This window comes from Hippopotamus amphibius, chromosome 5, assembly GCF_030028045.1.
Source record: "Hippopotamus amphibius kiboko isolate mHipAmp2 chromosome 5, mHipAmp2.hap2, whole genome shotgun sequence".
Classification (NCBI taxonomy): domain Eukaryota; kingdom Metazoa; phylum Chordata; class Mammalia; order Artiodactyla; family Hippopotamidae; genus Hippopotamus; species Hippopotamus amphibius.
Window position 1 is genome coordinate 79,951,059 of NC_080190.1, and position 18,155 is coordinate 79,969,213.

The window sequence follows — 18,155 nt, forward strand, 5'->3', positions numbered from 1 at the left end:
TGCAGTGTTCTGTATACTCCCAGGAATCAACGCGCTGACTCACCCTGCTCTCGGGTCCCCTGACCCTCACAAAGTGTCTGTGATCCCTTCCCCCTTCCTGCAGGGCCAGTATGAGGACAGGGATCTGTGACACCCTCCTGGCGACAAACCAGTATCTCAGCTCTCCTTCTAACACTGTCCCCTCTTCTCCTAAGGGTACTTTGTTTGGTTAGTTTTTGTTTTTTCCCGAGGCAGGAAAAACTGATTGTAACCAATCTTATAGTCTTCTAAAACTATTATTTATGACATAAAGTATGTGTCCTGAGTTATTTAGAACTCAGAATTTTTTTTATATTCAAAATCTGAAATTTAATTTTTTTCTCTTAAAAAATCATCTTTGCCCTGAGTTCAAAAACCTTATTTGGGAGTCACAGGCCAAGACCTGACTCTCTTCTCACTCTCTGGTTCTACTTTGACAATCATCCCTTTGCAATGAGTACAGTTTCAATAAAAGGACCTTTAGATAAAGAGAAATGATTGAATAAAAAGTTATTGAGACTATTTTGATGAGTGTATTGAAATACTATCCAGTTACATGTACATAAAATATGCACAAGTATAAAAGTTGGTCACAATTTCTTTCTTTAGCATTGTTTCACTAAAAGTTTTAAAATCAATGCTCAACCCTTAACCTACAAATAAAGACTTAAAAGTCTCTCCTTGTTTCTTTGGTATTTTAAAAACCCTTGTTGTCTATTTTTAGCAAGTTTATTACGTCTGTGTTTTCTTTGCCCTGACTGTGACATCTGCCTCAGATATTAAGCGCCTCTGGAGCAGACAGAGTATTTTTGCCAGGAACTAAACTCATTTCCTGATAAATTGATTCTGACAGCTTTCCCATCTCCCCCTTTTCTCACTATCCCCAAATACAGTCCTGTACTCCAGCCAAAATAGTCTACCTGCAGTTCGTTTATTCATGAATATCTATTGGAAATCAAGCATATACGTTGGGGGGCAGAAAAGTAGAGTAATATGTTATGTTTGTTGAGCACTACACATTGCCCAATTTTCTTAATGTTTTATATATGTTACTTCACTAAGTTGTCCCAACTCTTTGAGGCATATACTGTTATTATCTCCATTTTATAGCTGAGAAGTATGCGTCTCTGAGAGGTTAGGCATCTTGCCAGAGTTTCCCCGGCCAGAGCCATAATTCCAGCTCATCCAAGTCCAGCTCCGAAGCCCACACTCCTAATCTCCATACTGTCTCAGACCCCAGGAGGTTTGTCAAATTTCTACCAAAACACAAGGGGTTCTTGTGTAGAACTAAGTCAAATATGACATATTAAGAAGCTATCTTCTGGGACTTCCTAGGTGGTGCAGTGGTTAAGAATCTGCCTGCCAATGTGGGGGACAGAGGTTTGATCCCTGGTCCAGGAAGATCCCACATGCTGTGGAGCAACTAAGCCCATGTGCCACAACTGCTGAGCCTGTGTGCTGTGTGCTGCAACTACTGAAGCTCGCACGCCTAGAGCCTGTGCTCCACAATGAGAGAAACCACCGCAATAAGAAGCCCGCGCACCTCAACGAAAAGTAGCCCCCGCTCGCCACAACTAGAGAAAGCCCGAGTGAAGCAACGAAGACCCAACGCAGCCAATAAATAAATAAATTTATAAAATTAAAAAAAAAAAGAAAAGAAGTTACCATCCACTTAAGTATGTAGTGACTTCCCTGACAAAAGTAGAACTTTTAGCAAGTGAATTGGACAGTGCTATTGTTTAGGCTATTCTTCAGCACTCTGCCGGAGGTAAACTGCCCTGCCTGGAGGCTATACATCCCTTCTCCTTGATGGTGTGTCCTTGCAGTGGCGTTGAGTGAATAAAACTATCAGAGTCTGAAATCACTTCCACAGAATATGCCACAATTTTTCTAGTATCTCTTATTCCCACCTGGCAATCAACTTATTATTTCATGTATATAGCATGTTACCATTTACAAACCTTAGGGGTTTGCCCTCTGTCTTAATATGGAAGGCTATTGGACTTATAGGCACCACCAAGTATATTCTAACATCCCATTGATTTCCTGTCTAAGAGACTATCAAGCAGAGAGAATAACAACATCGTGGAGCCGCGACTCCTGCTGTGGTCAGGGAGAGGAAGCTAGGGGCCCCCTAAAGGGGAGGCAATGGCCCAGTATGGTGGTGCTTGAGTGAGAGCAAAAGGTGAGCTGAAGCTTAGCAGACTGGAAAGGTCAAGCCGTGAGAAGAAAGTAGCATCCAGAAATGAAAAGAGCAAAACCAATGAATAGTCAAGGCCAGGATCCAATCAAATGAGAACAGAAAAATTTCAACACCCAGAAAGAGGTGACTAAAGTACCCAATTAAACAAGGGTATTACTCCAGTCTTTTGAATAGGCACACGGGTCAACTCAATCTTATCTTTCTGAACTCCTTTCTGAACCCCTATCTTTTCTAAAAGGAAAATAGGGTATCGTAATATCATTAGGGTAGAGGGGTGTTTCATGGACCAAAGGCAGGAGTATAGCTGGGTCTCAGAAACGTGCAAGGTTGCAGGACCCTCAGGGGCCCTGTCTCTCTGCTCTCTGCATTTTGCTTTATTCTTCTCTCTGCTTCTATTGCTTTTTCTACAACAACAACAGCTCCTTAACGTGGGTGTTAGAGGCCCATCTAGATTCTTGCTCTGGATTTCAATTTTACATTTCAGGAAGAGAAGATTCTGATTGGCCTAGTCTGATCAGGTACTACCCTTGAACTAAACAATTGTGCCTAGGTTTGGGGTCGAGTTGTAGTAGAATGTCTGGTGAGAACCCACCATGGGGGTTGGGCTCCTCCTTCAGTTTTTACAGAATCTCAGGCCTGTGTGTTGCTGTAAGGATCAGATTAGAGAATATACATGAAAAGGTGCCCTGAAAATGGAAAGTACTATTCCAATTTTCAAGGCTGAAATGTGTAACCGTAAGGAAGTATTTGGAGCCTAAATTGCTTTTGTGGTGATAATATTAGTTTCATGTATTATAAAGATACCCTAGGTATATAGAGTACTGTAAAATTGAATCTATTTGCCTCATCTGAGATTTTATTCTAAACCTATTGCTTGCAAAGAATGCAGTGAGAGAAGGGCAGGCTTTCCAAGAACAGGTCTCCTGATCCATGGAGAAGAAGAGTCTCAGAATTGGGGGGGAGGAGGGGACAGAGATAGCCATTATTTGGTATCCAAAAAGTTAACACAGGACACTGTTAAGCACCAATCAAATATGTTTGAAGGGGGAAGTGGCTGGATTTTAAGTTTCCTCTATAGAATCTATCTTCTGGAAAAGAAGCCAATTGTACACCCTGGAGAGGATGTTTTGTATTGCTAGTGATAATTGGTCCTCATTAACTCCGCCATAAAGGAGCTTTGGTGTGCTGTGCATAGAGGTGGATGTGGCTGCTTTCTTCTAGTTAAATGCTAATTATTTTAGACCATATGGTTCTTGGGCTATAGATTTTTATTAAATTTCCTGACTCCTCTTACATTGTAAAAAACAAACAAACAAACAGAAGGTAACTCAAAAGAAAAATATCACAAGCTTTCATTTCAAAATGTGTTTCAGGGATTTTTATGCTTGAGATTACAGCATCTATTTTTAGCTGATAAAGCCTTAAATTCCATTCTACTTTATACTTAAAATTCAAAGGGCAAAGCAGATAGATTGTTTTACTTACAACTTGCTGTGTTATCCAGAGTAAATTATTTAAATTATTTGTTCTTTTTGAGGAGAGGTAACATCCTGCATCTTGAGTGTTTCTGGGACTTTAAGCATAAAAACCGTGCTAGAGCATAAAATAACTCAAGGCAGAGTGTTTTTCTCTGCCTTGATGACAGTGCATCACGGAGTTTTAATTATTAATGTGTTGTTCAGATGTGTCCAAATGCTTCCCTTTTAAAAGAAAAAGGGCCATGGAAAATGAAGTAACCCGGATGACATCAGGAATTAAATATAGGGCCACCTTTCTGAGATCTGTAAGTAGTTTAGAACAGAGAGGAAGATGATCAAGAAGGAAAGAACCAAGTAGGAATAATCAGGTTAAACAATAAGATCAACAATAAATAAAGGATGTTAAGGGAAGATGTGCGGGTGCGAGCACACAACACACACACACACACACACACACACACACACATCCCAAAGAACAAAAAATAAGTAACCTATTTGAACCTCAGAATTAGACAAAGAAAATTTCCTTGCGGATCTATTGATATCGTCTACAGAAAAAAAAATGTTTCCACCAGAGTTTTTCAGGAAAGGTTATAGGTATGGATATATTCTTTTTTTTTTTAAATAAATTTATTTATTTATTTACTTTTTTTTTTTTTTTTTTGCTGCATTGGGTCTTTGTTGCTGCACTCGGGCTTCCTCTGGTTGCTGCGAGTGTGGGTTACTCTTTGTTGCGGTGCGAGGGCTTCTCACTGCAGTGGCTTCTCTTGTGGAGCACGGGCTCTAGGGCGCGGGCTTCAGTAGTTGTGGCACACGGGCTTCGTTGCTCAGCGGCATGTGGAATCTTCCTGGACCAGAGCTTGAATCCGTGTCTCCCGCATTCGCGGGAAGATTCTTAACCGCTGTGCAACCAGGGAAGTCCCATGGATGGATATGTTCTTGAACTCACAGCCAGTCAGGTGGTCCACAAAAATGGATAACTTAGTCAGAGCCAGGTACTGGCAGGGGAAACACACCTGGGAAACAAGATAGACACGATCCCAATCCTGGAGGAGCTTCTTGTCTAAAGGAGAGAGATACATAAGCAAAAATCACAGACAACGATAGGGCTACAGAGGAATAACACAGGATGCCTCCAGGAGGTTATTAGAGATGCACCTAACCTGGAGGGTGGGGGAGACCAGGAAGGCAGAGAATTGCATGTTCAATGGCCCTGGGTGAGGAACTGTTACTTGAATCCAAGCTCAGTCTGCTCGCCACACAACAGGCCAATAATCGGAGATGAGATGTTGAAGCAAGGAATACGACTTTATTCAGAAACCTGGGCATCCGAGAAGATGGCAGACTAGTATCCCAGAATACCGTCTTATCACAGTCTGGATGCCAGTTTCTTTTATAGAACAGAGATAGGGGAAGAGGTGAGGAAGTAAAGTAAAAAGGCCATTAGTCTTGCAAAATATCTCCTGGCTTGGCCAGCTTAGGGGAGGGGATATATTAATTTCTTCTTTTCTGCATTCACAGGTGGACTGGGTCAGGATGTTTCCCTGAACAAAGGCACTTTGGTTTAACATTCAGGCAGAGGTGCAGGGTCCCCCGAGGCAGGCCATTATGTATGTCACAAGCTACAGACAGCATCCTTCTAGTGATTATAGCAACAAAAAGCAACAGAGAGCAAAGGTTACAGTAAAAGAAACAGATCCAACATGGAGTCAGATTTTGTTTTTCCTTATTACAGAAAGGGAGCATGGACTTCCACGTTCCTGAGCTCCCCTAGACTGTCCACCAGGAACTGTGAGGGAAGTCCTCATTGGCAACTGTGGTTTAAAGGAAAATGCTTTGGACTTGGAGTTAGACCAGTTCTAGATCCACCATTAAAAGCTGTAAGATCTTGAGTTTCCTCATCTCAGTTTCCTTGTCTGTAAAATGGAAATAATAAAATATTTCTATGATTCTAAGTGATTGGAAGATGCATTATCAATTTAGTAAGAAATTTTCAAGGTAAGTGTGGAGAGAGAAGGAAAAATTAAATGATTTCAGCAACATTAAAATGTAAAAATATGTACACCATAAAATTAAGAAAATGTGGTGATCTTCCAGAGTTGTTGTGAGGAGTAAATGAGATTACATACAAGAATATAACTTCAGACTGTGCTGTGGACTGAATGTCTGTATCTTCCAAAATTCATACATTGAAATTCTTTATTTATTTATTTATTTATTTTTTTTTTGGCACACGGGCTTAGTTGCTCCACGGCATGTGGGATCTTCCTGGAGCAGGGATCGAACTCATGTCCTCCACATTGGCAGGCAGACTCCCAACCACTGCGCCACCTAGGAAGCCCCATACATTGAAATTCTAATCGCCTATGTAATATATTAGGAAGGAGGTGGATGTCTTTTGGGAGGTAATTATGCCATGAGGGTGACTCCATTGTGACTGGGATTAGTGCCCTTGTAAGAACAGATATGAGGTGCTGCTCCCTGCTCACTGCCGCGTGCCTCGCTCCTCTCCGACATGGCAAAATTATCCAGCCCTACAGAGACTGAATGGTGCATCGAGTCTCTGATTGCTGTCTTCCAAAAGCATGCTGGACAGGACGGTAACAACAGCAAACTCTCCAAGGCCAAGTTCCTAATCTTCATGAATACAGGGCTGGGTGCCTTCACAAAGAACCAGAAGGACCCTGGTGTCCTTGACCGCATGATGAAGAAACTGGACCTCAAGTCTGATGGGCAGCTAGATTTCCAAGAATTTCTTAATCTGATTGGCGGTCTGGCCATAGCTTGCCATGAATCCTTTACGAAGTCTGCCTCTTCCCAGAAGTAGATCCGAGGAGCCTTTGGGCCTGGCCTCCAGCCCCACTCCCCTTCCTTCCAGCCTCCCAGTTATCATCTACTCCTCACAGCCCACACATAACCCTGAGCCCGGGCACCCGCCACCCCGTGCAGGCCACTCCTGTGGCAGTAATAAAACAGTATTGTTTTCTAAAGCACACACTGGAGAGTCAGTAAATTTGTGTAAGGGAGGGAGATTACTGGGAGGAATATAAATTAGATTGATGGAAACGGTTCCCAGAAGTTGCAAAGTAAAAAAAAATGTATCTTGGGTGTATACATAATCATGACTAATGATTCAGAATCATTAGTGACTAATTCAACAGAATCATCTCTAAATTACTCAGACTGATAGAGTGATGTCATTTGTCATTGTTCACTAATTAAATATCTATACACCCCTACTACAGGCACTGTCATAGGCTCTGAGGATACAGTCAGTAAGACAGGTAAGGTCCTGTCCTCACTGAGGTTACCTTCTAGTGGGGAGAAAATAAATGAATAAACAAATAAAGATTTATGAGAATGCAAAAAAAAAAAAAGAAAAAGAAAAAAAAGAAAAAGAATAGACAGGAGAGCTTGCTCTGCCCTCCCCCTCTCCAAGTAAGGATACACAAAGAAAGCAGCTGTCTGGCCTCGAGGAAGCTGTCTGGCCACCAGACACCAGATCTGCCAGTGCCTTGATCATAGACATCTCAGTCTCTAGAACTACGAGAAGTAAATTCAGTTACTTAAGCCACCCAGTCTATGACAATTTTGTTATAGCAGCCTGAACAGACGAGAACACACTGTCGAGTGCTACAGTGGAGATAGTACTACTTGCCTCACCATCTATATGAGGCCCAGACTAATAAAATCCTAATGAACTGAAAAAATGGATATCCCATTCAATCTTGGGATCAAATTTCTTCATGAGAGTCATTTTTATTGAGGATATATCATTCTTAACAAGTAATATATACAGACTTTTAGAACTAAAGGGAAATTTAAAGTTCAATGAATTCTATCCTTAAATTTTATAATAGAAAAAAACTGAGGATCAGTGAAGTAAGATTACTTCTCTGTGTATATATGGTACGTGACTCAGCTGGGACAGAAAGAGGACTTTTTATAGATGATGCTGACAAGTGTTAGTGATTATGGTTATGTACAGTGAACTATGGGAACCGCTGTGTAATCTCAGCTCCTACATGGCAGCTGAAGGATGCCAGTCCCCGGTGAGCAATGCCTTAGCAACTGCGCAGTACAGGGTTAAGCTGATCCAGGTCATGGGATTGGGGGGATGGGATGGGGGCAGGTGGAGAATTCTCAAGTATTAGATGAGCTTCCTCCCCCTGGGAAACAAAATCATGCTCAGTCTGAGTGACAGGGTTGCCGGAATGGTAGGTTCTTCTGTACAAGGGTATCTCCATACCGCTCCAGGAGCCCTTCCCCCAAGCAGTTCACCTTGGTCAGACATATGACCACTGGTTGGGGGTGGCGGGTTGGGAGGAAGGCCTGTTCACAGTAGAACCATAAGAGGTTATTATTTTCTTTGTAGTCACCAGGAGGCTGAGTTGGGCTGGGGTGAGTGATGACACTGCTAGCATCGTAAGAAGTGCATCTTTGAAGGTTTCAGTCACATACCTCCCTACACCCATGTCTCCGCCCCACTCCCCGCGTCACCCCCCCAGTAGTGTAGCAACACTATAGCAACTTTCTTGAAGGCTTATCAAAGCGTTTCAGGCAAGATGAAGCACATTGTGGCTTTATCTAAAGAAGGCGGATTAGGACAGGTTGTCACCACCACCCCCTCCCCCACCCCCCCGGCTGGAGATACTGACGCCTGGGTAAAATCATTGTCCTAAGCTCCCAGTAGGTGAGGAGAAGTCCGGTCAGGTCGTTTAAACCTGTATTGCTCCATCTGGCACGTGGTTGGCCTGCGCTCCAACTTTAAGGCAAACTGGAAACAGGCTGCTCAGCAGTGGGCAAAGCTGAACTGAAGAGTCACGGGATTTTAGAGCAGGAAGTAGGATATGCAATCTGTATTTAGGACGACTTCGTTTAGTTCTCACACAGGAGTATTATCGCAAGCCTTGTTGACAGATGCAGGATCGGAGGCTAGGAAAGCACAAGCAGACTGCTCAGGGTGGGGGCGACTAGTCAGTAAAGGAGCCGAGATTCCCACCCGGGATCCTGACTCGCAGAGGATCCTGACTCCCCCAGCCCCGGGGTCTACCTGCGCGCGGCCGCGACCCCTGGGCACCGAGCCTCCCCAGGGCTGCGGCTCCCTCCCGCGGGGCCCCACCCGCCGGCGCCGCGCCCGCACCCGGTGACTGGCAGACGCCGAGGCTCCCCGCCTGGCGCAGCGGCGCCTCTCCTGCCTTTGTTTGGAGCGCTGGAGAACCCGAGACCAGGGGGAGGCGTGACTTCAATATTCATATCGTTTTTAAACAAACGATCTCCTAATTTGTGTCTGTTTCCAGCCAGCGTGAAACGTCCGTAGGCAGAGCCGGCTGCGCCGCGAGCGCTTCCTTCTGCCAATCCCCACCCAAGGCGCGCGCGGCCTCCCCACGCGTCCTTCTCGGCGGCGGAGAGAGAGCAGCCGCGCAGTCCAAGCAGCCAGGGCCGCGGGGGGGAGGTTCTCCTCGTGGCTGGCGTGGCAGAATGTGGAGATTTTTTCATTCATAAAACTAGCATCCCTGCTTCGCTGCCTTCCGGCTTGCCGCACACCGCCCCACCCGCGGCCTGGGTCCGGGGAATCGCTTCCGAGGACCAATGGGCCTAAAGGGCCTCATTCTCGCCTTTCTCCGGGAAGCCCCATTTTATAAATCCCGTGCCGTGTCCTCACTCTATATAGACGACTGACATGGATCGCGGAGGAGCACTCTTGATTGAAGAGACAAGATGGCTTGTGGTTCAACCCATAAATAAAACCTCACCCTTTGACTTCAGGCTGTCCGACATTTTGTGGCTGGCATTTTTTGCCCTATCAGATTTAGGAAGCAACTGTCAACCGTGCTACCTCTCCATTTGTAAACAACTGGCTTTCTAGGTCTCTGTTTTTACCCTTTTATGGTCGTGGGCGGGAGCAAGGGAGTGCGCAGGGGAGATGCCGGCAGGGGCGGGGCGGGGCGGGGCGGGACAGGTCGTTGTACTAATTCAAGACGCAATCTCCATCCAAATAATAGATTGTTATTAACAATGATCCTCTCTGCGAACCCTTAAAACTGCCCCTCGACTCCCCTAGCAGCAAGAGGCGAGCCCTCATTCGCCGAGCTGGCTCCTCCTCGCTCCTCCTTCCCTCCTCCCCACGACTACTCTGTGCTCTGGAAATTACAACTCCTCGGCGCGCGGCGCCGGGAGGAGGCGGCGGCGGGAGGGAGACGGGAGGGGATTCCCGAGCCAGCCGGGCGCTCGCCCTCCACCCGCTGGCTGCAGCGTCGCGCGGCCAAGGTCAGAGGCGCCGCAGGAGCAGCGGCGGCGAACCAGAGCAGCGGGTCAATCCCGGCCGCGGAAAGAAAGCCCCAGGGCGCGTTCGGCCCGCGTCAGCAGCGGCCGGAGAGGGAGGCGAGAGAAGGTCTCCGGGCCGGCGGGGGCCCCCCGAGGTAGTCGCGGGCGCAGAGACACGGCAGGTGGCGGCCCCCTCGGTCCGCAAGAGAGGAGCCCGGGCTCCACCTTTGGCTCCCAGGCGCTGTCCGTCGCCTCGTGGTGCTGAACCCAGCCCCACGGCCAAGCGGCCTGCTCATTCGCCTTCTCACCTAAAGATCGCCCGGACTGGGGGCGGGGCAAGGGCAAAAGGATCCCCTGGGCAGCTGCCCACAGGAACCGAGGGGCTGAAACAGGACAGCTAGCGAACCTCAACCCGGCAGCTGGTCCTGATGTGCAGAGGAGACGCGCGCTGCAGCCGGCTGCGGCGCTAGTGCTGATTCATCACCTAAAGCATCTCTCAGGCCACCGCGAGGGCAGCCGACAAGCTCCGGACTCTGGCCGCAGGTTGAAGCCGCTGGTGCAGGAGCCTCGCGTGCAGAAGGTGAGGACCCTCTCCTTCCTCTTGCCCCCAGTCGTCTATGGGCGGTGGCCCCAGGACAGAGAGAGGGGCGTGCCCCAGGGTTGTGAAACAGTCATGACCGTGTGATGCCCCCGCCTCGAGTCTCACTGGTGCTAACCACACTTGTTCTCCTCCGCCCGTCTCCGGAGCTTGGGCCATTCCACTCTCCGCCCTGAGCAGCTCTCTCTGCCGGCGCAGCGATGGAGGAGGAGCTGAAGTGCCCGGTGTGCGGCTCCCTGTTTCGGGAGCCCATCATTTTGCCATGCTCCCACAACGTCTGCCTGCCTTGCGCTCGCACCATCGCGGTGCAGACCCCGGACGGTGAGCAACACCTGCCCCCGCCGCTCCTGCACTCCCGGGGCTCAGGGCTGCCCGCCGGCGCCGCCGCCGCGCCCCCTCTGGACCACGAGGCGGCGGCTGGCCCGGCCTGCAGCGGCGCGGGTGGGAGCGCAGCTAGCGGCCCGGGCGGCGGTGCGGGAGGTGGCGGCGACCACGCGGACAAGCTGAGCTTGTACAGCGAGACAGACAGCGGTTATGGCTCTTACACCCCGAGCCTCAAGTCCCCCAACGGGGTTCGCGTGCTGCCCATGGTGCCCGCGCCACCGGGCTCCTCGGCTGCTGCTGCCCGGGGTGCCGCCTGCTCCTCGCTGTCCTCGTCCTCCTCAAGCTCCATCACGTGCCCGCAGTGCCACCGCAGCGCCTCCCTGGACCACCGCGGCCTGCGCGGCTTCCAGCGCAACCGACTGCTCGAGGCCATAGTGCAGCGGTATCAGCAGGGCCGCGGGGCTGGGCAGGGGGCGTCCGCAGCCGCTGCTGTGGCCATCTGCCAGTTGTGCGACCGCACCCCGCCCGAGCCGGCCGCCACGCTCTGCGAGCAGTGCGACGTGCTCTACTGCGCTGCTTGCCAGCTCAAGTGCCATCCATCCCGGGGACCCTTCGCTAAGCATCGCCTGGTGCAGCCGCCGCCGCCGCCCGCTCCCGCCGAGGCCGCCTCTGCGTCCCCAGGCGCCGCCCAGGGCGCCCCCAGCGGAGGCGGCGGCTGCAAGAGCCCGGGTGCCACCGCGGCTGGAGCGGCGGGGGGCAGCGCAGCCCGCAAGTACCCCACGTGCCCTGAACACGAAATGGAGAACTACAGCATGTACTGCGTGAGCTGCCGAACCCCGGTGTGCTATCTGTGCCTGGAAGAAGGCCGGCATGGCAAGCACGAGGTGAAGCCGCTGGGGGCCATGTGGAAACAACACAAGGTGAGAGCCCGCTGGGCAGGGCGTGGGGCACGGGTGCAAAGAAAAGGATGCTCCCCTTAGTCAAATGAACTCCAAGTACTGTGAGCTGGGTGTTGGAGATGGGAAGTTTATGGAAAGATGACATACTAGGTCCCCTCCTGCCTGAGGCTTTATAATTCTACACAAAAGTCATCCAGAATGCAGAAGCAGGACACTTTCACTCTCCAAATTGACTAATAAGTTATCTTGACGGCCCCTCTGGATTTATGGCACCTAGGGCCCCCTCACCTGCCTGCAGGAAAATGTCTGATGCCACCCATGCTTGGTTAATCTTTTCTGAAGGCAGGAAGGATTCTATCCCAGCCCTCAGCGAAGGGATACACTATCTCCCTCAGAGCAGAACTCCCATCAGCTTCTAGAGCATAAAGTTTCCTACTCTTTCAACTAGCCTCCACCACTTTCTAGCCCCAGAATGCCTCTCAGCTTAAAGGGAAGATATGATTCTTCACGTGCCTTATTTGAGAATTTAGGTGTGTGTGCTTTTAAGAAAGAAGCATCATCCTCCCTGAGTGACCTTCTCTTACTGGGACTCTGGGTGGCAGGAGTGTGGTGGGGTTGCAGAGTAAGTGCTGAGTAAGAGAGCCAGGCACAGTCATCTACAGGCTGCTGCAACACATCTTCCCAGGGACTTGCTTGGGGGTACCACCTCCCAAGTGAGAAGGAACAGCCTCTACAGCAACTGGAACACACTTGTGGCTGCCAATGTATCCTCATAGCTGACACAGAAGGAGAGAAGCTTTCAAAATCAGGTCAGACGCCAAAGCAAGAGTGGAGTCAGTTTTTCTAACAAACATTCATCTTGATTTCCTAATCCAAGGCCAGGCTGAGGAACTGGACTCACTGCCAAAGTCAGTGATCTGGGTCCCTTGTTCAAGAACTCCAGCTGCGAATTTTGATGCAGTGTTCTCTTTCCTGTAAACTCTTATCCCACAAAGAGGCAGGAGGTCTCCAAATAGCCCAACAGGAAGGTTTTTTGGTTTTGTTTTTTTTTTTGGTTAGATGATTTATATAGTTTATATCTCTTCATTTTTGTTGAGGTTGCAACCCCCCCCCCCCCACACACACACATACACAGCACATCTATCCTAAGATTACAGCTCGAAATTTCACAAACTGAACACTCCTGTAACCTTCTCCCAGGTCAAGAAACAGAACATTGGTAGCATCCCAGAGGTCCATCTTTGCTCCCTTTGGGTCCATCCATTTCATCCCAACACAGGAAGTATGTTTTCTGACTGAGGAGGAAAGACACAGGAAAATAAGGCAACTTGCCATGGTTCTCTCATCTCATCCAACTGGAAATGGGCAAAAAGGGGAGCACAGGTGGGAGGAGAAGAAGGGATCAACCATTTATGCTATAGATTTATTACATACAGTTACTATAAAACTTCTGCTACAATGTGCCTACTGTTACTGTAACTCAACATTTTCAAACAAAAAAAAAGTAGGAAAGAGAACAAATGAGGAACACTTCAGAAACCCACCTTGGAAAGGGAAATTTGCATATTAGGTCAAAAAAGGGCGATCTGGAGTCAAATCCCTAATTCTAGAGCAGTGGTTCTCATTTGGGAACAATTTTTACTCTCCGTCCAGGGCATTGCCAATGTCTGGAGGCAATTTTGGTTGTAACACTTAGGAGTTACCCCCTCACCTGCCTGCAGGAAAATGTCTGATGCCACCCATGCTTGGTTAATCTCTTCTGAAGGCAGGAAGGATTCTATCCCAGCCCTCAGTGAAGGGATACACTATCTCCCTCAGAGCAGAACTCCCATCAGCTTCTAGGGGTACACACCAAGGAGGCTGCTAAGCAGCCTACAGTGCACAGAAAACCTCCCCTAAAACAATAACACAGAAAAATATCAATAGTGCCTCTGAGTCAAACCGTGTTGTAAGTTACTCAGACCTGGATCCAAATCTCAGGGTTTGTAATTCACTTGCCATAACGGTTTCGGCACAATTTTAAACCCACTGAATAATATCTAACTCAGATCATTGTTGTTAGGAGTCAGTATAATGCTGTATGTTTAGCCTCTAGCACAGTACCTGACTCACAGTAACCAATATATATTATTTATTATTATGATTATTGTCCTAATACTTAAAACCACTAAACTTGCAGAAAGCTGAAGGGCAGCAGGAAAGAGTATTTATTTGACCTCAGTGACTTGGTAACCTGGAGAAACATGAGCTGGTAGTGTTTCTGTTGAGTCCTAAAATAGCTTTGAGCTAAATGAGAATGTCTGCTGGAGTGAGTTATCATTCATGTGACATTTTGTTGCATATCACTTCAAGGTAATTGTAGCTGCCTTGCTTATTTCACCTTTTAAGTGAAGAGAGGTCATTTTACAAATAAAGAAATCTTTTGCAAAGAGGCTGTGATCAATTACCAAGACAAGGTCCACATTCAGACTTTACAAACTGGTAAATTTTCATAGCCTAGAAGGCTAGAACTAATTCTGGGTGTTGCCACCCCCATTTTTAGACTTAGCGAAGAGTGGAAACTAAAATAAGTTGCGATGAGTCTGCAGTCTTAAAAGAGATTCAGCCTCTTATCTGGAAAAGTGAGTTGGATAATAAGCAATGGTTTCAGGAACCGAGATCATGCAGGGAAAACATTGGTCATCCTTGGTTTGGTGTCAACAGCAGTTTTATAACATTTCTATCTGAGGAAATATGGAAAGAATATATGATGTTTGCTCAATAGAGTGGGACAGGTATCTGTGCGAAACACAGCTATGCAGAATCTAAGCGTCTCAATTTAATGCCATGTCTTCAGGGAACGAAGACATCCTCCTAAGTCCAGAAGGAATGCTCTGAGACACTTCTGTGAAAAGCTGTTTTCAAGAATGAGAAGAAGTGCTGCTGTTCTCTTTCAGCAGATGCTGTTTTTCTACAGAAAGGGAAATCATTAAGTGCTTCTTATGAGCATCTCAAGATGCTGGAGATCAAAAGAAAAGATAACAGAGGGGGCCCTGGTGGACCGTTTGGTCTTGCTTTGGGGGCAGTCGTCTAGACCGCCATTGTGAGCTGCGAAAGTGGCTCCTTTTGAAAGATAAGCTACAGCACTCAGTGTCATACTCCCACTATGGCAGTTTAAGTTCTTTAGTAAAACTTAAGGTCTCTGGATTTTGTGCTGTCACTGTCTTCATCTAAAAATCCCAGGAGCCATGACAAAGCTGGGTACACTACCAGAACTAGAATTGGGACAGAAATATTTCCCTAACATCCCTATGACTGGAGAAGCCTTAATCAAAGCCTTAATTCCTCTCTAGCATGACTGGAGCTTACCATCTAATTAGTGATTCTTAGGGAGAGAGACATGTGACACTGAAATCTATTTTGAAACAAGACTGATTATCACCTTTCAAAAACAGTGTAAACACTTTAGGTCTTAGCCAAACACATTTTCAGATGATTCTCGTGGAAGAGGATAATTTCAAAGAACTTCCCATGTGAAGAAACTATACATTGTGAAAGATGGGACAGGGAAGGGAAGCTTTCCATAAGAGCTCTTGTCTTTTTGCCTATTGACTGCGGAATTCTAATTTTCCTGAAACCAGAAGGAGAGGGTCACTGTGGGGATGTACCTCTTTCTAGTGTGACATGTCACAGAATGTCAGCAGCCACGGTAATTCCTGCTGGGTGCAGGACTCTGAATTAAAAATGGGTAGAAGTTGATTCTTGAACTGAGGTAGGGACCGCTGGATAAGCCCTTCTTGAGAAGTCTTTTGAGACCCATCGACAAGAGAAGAGAATCAAAACAAAATCTCGTTGTAGCCCAGGATTACCGCTCCCTATGAGTCAGCACTTCACAAGAGCAAAGGAGATGGCGAGGTCAGGTCTGGAAATCACAGGAAAGCCAGACTTCAGGTTACTCCCATGTCCCAAGGATCTGCCAAAGGACACTTGGCTTCTCAGCAGCCTGGTCCTGCCTTATTTTATAAAAGAAGTAAAGAAAGGCTTAAAAGCCTCCTAGGAAAGACTTCCTCCATTAAAAGAGATAACACATAAATGCCAGAAGAAGAACATGTAATCATAACTGTATATGATCATAAGCATACTTATTTGAGTATTTGTAGTACATTATAACACAGGGAGTAATGCGCTTTGTTAAGAATTAGAATTATAAGGGCTTCCCTGGTGGCACAGTGGTTAAGAATCCACCTGCCAATGCAGGAGACATGGGTTCGGTCTCTGGTCCAGGAAGATTCCACTGCCGCAGAGCAACTAAGCCCATGAGCCACAACTACTGAGCCCGAGTGCCACAACTACTGAAGCCCGCATGCCTAGAGCCCGAGCTCCACAACAGGAGAAGCCACCACAATGAGAAGTCCGCGCGCTGCAATGAAGAGTAGCCCCCACTTGCCGCAACTAGAGAAAGCCCACACGCAGCAATGAAGACCCAACGCAGCCAGAAACAAACAAACAAAAATCAAAAAAAAGGATTTAGAATTACAGATGTAGAACTGTAGAAGTTAAATATTATCCCCAAATTCCAATTTGCAGAGAAAAAAATGTTTTATAACATTTTAGAGTTTTTTCTTCTAGAATTCTGTTGTATATTTATTTTGTAACTGTCTTTTTTTCCTTTAATAATACAATACAAATATCTTTCTTGTTAATTAATGCACATTGTTTTGGATGGCTGCATGCCATTCCATTGTAAGGATGCATTATTCTACTTGATCCACACCCTGATGCTCGACTTCATCTAGGTGTTTTCAGTCTTTTGCTGTTAGAACATTTTTCAAGTTAAATCTATGCTTATTTTCTTTCTTTTTTCTGAAAGTATTGTTTTCTAAAATATTTATTTATTTATTTATTGGCTGCGTTGGGTCTTCATTGCTGTGCACAGGCTTTCTCTAGTTGCAGCAAGTGGGGGCTACTCTTTGTAGTGGTGCTCGGGCTTCTCACTGCAGTGGCTTCTCTTGTTGCCGAGCACAGGCTCTAGGCACATGGGCTTCAGTAGTTGTGGCTTGTGGGCTCTAGAGCACAGGCTCAGTAGTTGTGGCGCACTGGCTTAGTTGCTCCATGGCATGTGGTATCTTCGCTGATCAGGGATCGAACCCATGTCCCCTGCACTGGCAGGCAGACTCTTAACCATCGCGCCACCAGGGAAGCCCTATACCTATATTTCTAATAATCTGCTTAGGTTAAGTTTCTAAATATGACGTTGTTAGATCAAAGGAGATCTGGATTTCAGACTTATGATTAACATTGTCAAAATGCCTTCCATAAAGTTTACACCTATTTTTTTCTCCCAACAGCAAAATTATATAAAAAATTAAAAATTCATGGAGACAAGGACCATGGGGAAAAACAATAAGGTGGATTGTCTTGTTTCTAGTAATTCCTGTTTGCTACTTTAAAAAAGGATCACAAATGTCTAGATTTTTATATTTTTAACTACCAGTGAGTGATCTAGCTTCCTTCAAAAATTGGTTTAATATGCATAACTATTGCCTAAATATCCCCTTTTGGATTTTGAAAAGACCAAGTCTTCAGGGCCCATATAAGTCAGCTTTGAGTGGTGTTGAATGGGAAAAAAGAGAGTTAGGTAGCTAGAAGTGTTTGGCAAAAATCTTCTAGGCGGTCTGATGTCTCCAGCTCTGTGGCTAATGGCTGCAGGCTGAGAGTTACTAAACAGAAATCCACCAGGGCCCTCAGAGCACAGTGGCATGGAAATAAACATGATCTGGGTGGAAGCCTGAATTTCTTGAGATGTTGAATCTTTCAGCAACTCTGATGCTCTGGGAAATGAAGTGCATAGGCTGGCTTCTGTTCCATCTGCCCCAGACTGGCTAAGCACCAATGGCACTTCTGTTTAGACCCCTGGGAACGTAAGTAAGTAGAGGCTGCCACGTCTTCTGAAACCACTCTCAGTGTTAACATCACCACTGTCTTTAAAACCACCGGGGCTATAACTTGCCTTGCACTTGGGTTTAATTCCAAGGAGGTCAGTAATTCAGAAACAACTGGTAGAAAGATTCCCTATGTTACAAACTTTGAAGTACATGCTTTCTTCATCATTCTACACATCTGGAAAACAAAAAGTGGGTTTGAGAGAAAGCAAGAATCCATAAACTTGAATTGCTTTTCTCTTCTCTTTGAAGATTATTTCTGGAGTATTGGGGTTCAGAATTGAGGAGGACCTTAGTGATTGTGACAGCACAGCCCCGTGTTACTATATAAGAATGTATTTCCTAGTGTACGCTCTGGTGGTCACTCCATGGCTAAAGTGTTCTATGTTCACCCTGCAGTGGGAAGTCCTTTATCTGGGTCGACATTTGTGGTGATGGAACCTTACT

At 46.7% G+C, this 18,155-nt stretch overlaps 2 protein-coding genes across 2 annotated transcripts in view; both read left to right on the forward strand.

Moving 5' to 3' along the window:
• The first annotated feature begins 6,214 nt into the window (after positions 1 to 6,214).
• Positions 6,215 to 6,652, forward strand: LOC130854435 (protein S100-A11-like). The gene has a single exon (XM_057737249.1). It carries the CDS (start codon positions 6,215 to 6,217, stop codon positions 6,524 to 6,526), a length of 312 nt encoding a protein of 103 aa, XP_057593232.1. The 3' UTR covers positions 6,527 to 6,652.
• A 3,236-nt stretch (positions 6,653 to 9,888) lies between these two features.
• TRIM67 (tripartite motif containing 67) overlaps positions 9,889 to 18,155 on the forward strand; it is a 52,597-nt gene continuing 44,330 nt past the window's right edge. Inside the window, exon 1 of the mRNA XM_057737205.1 lies at positions 9,889 to 11,808. Coding sequence (XP_057593188.1) covers positions 10,765 to 11,808 — 1,044 coding nt within the window. The 5' untranslated portion in view covers positions 9,889 to 10,764. The remainder of the gene's footprint in view (positions 11,809 to 18,155) is intronic.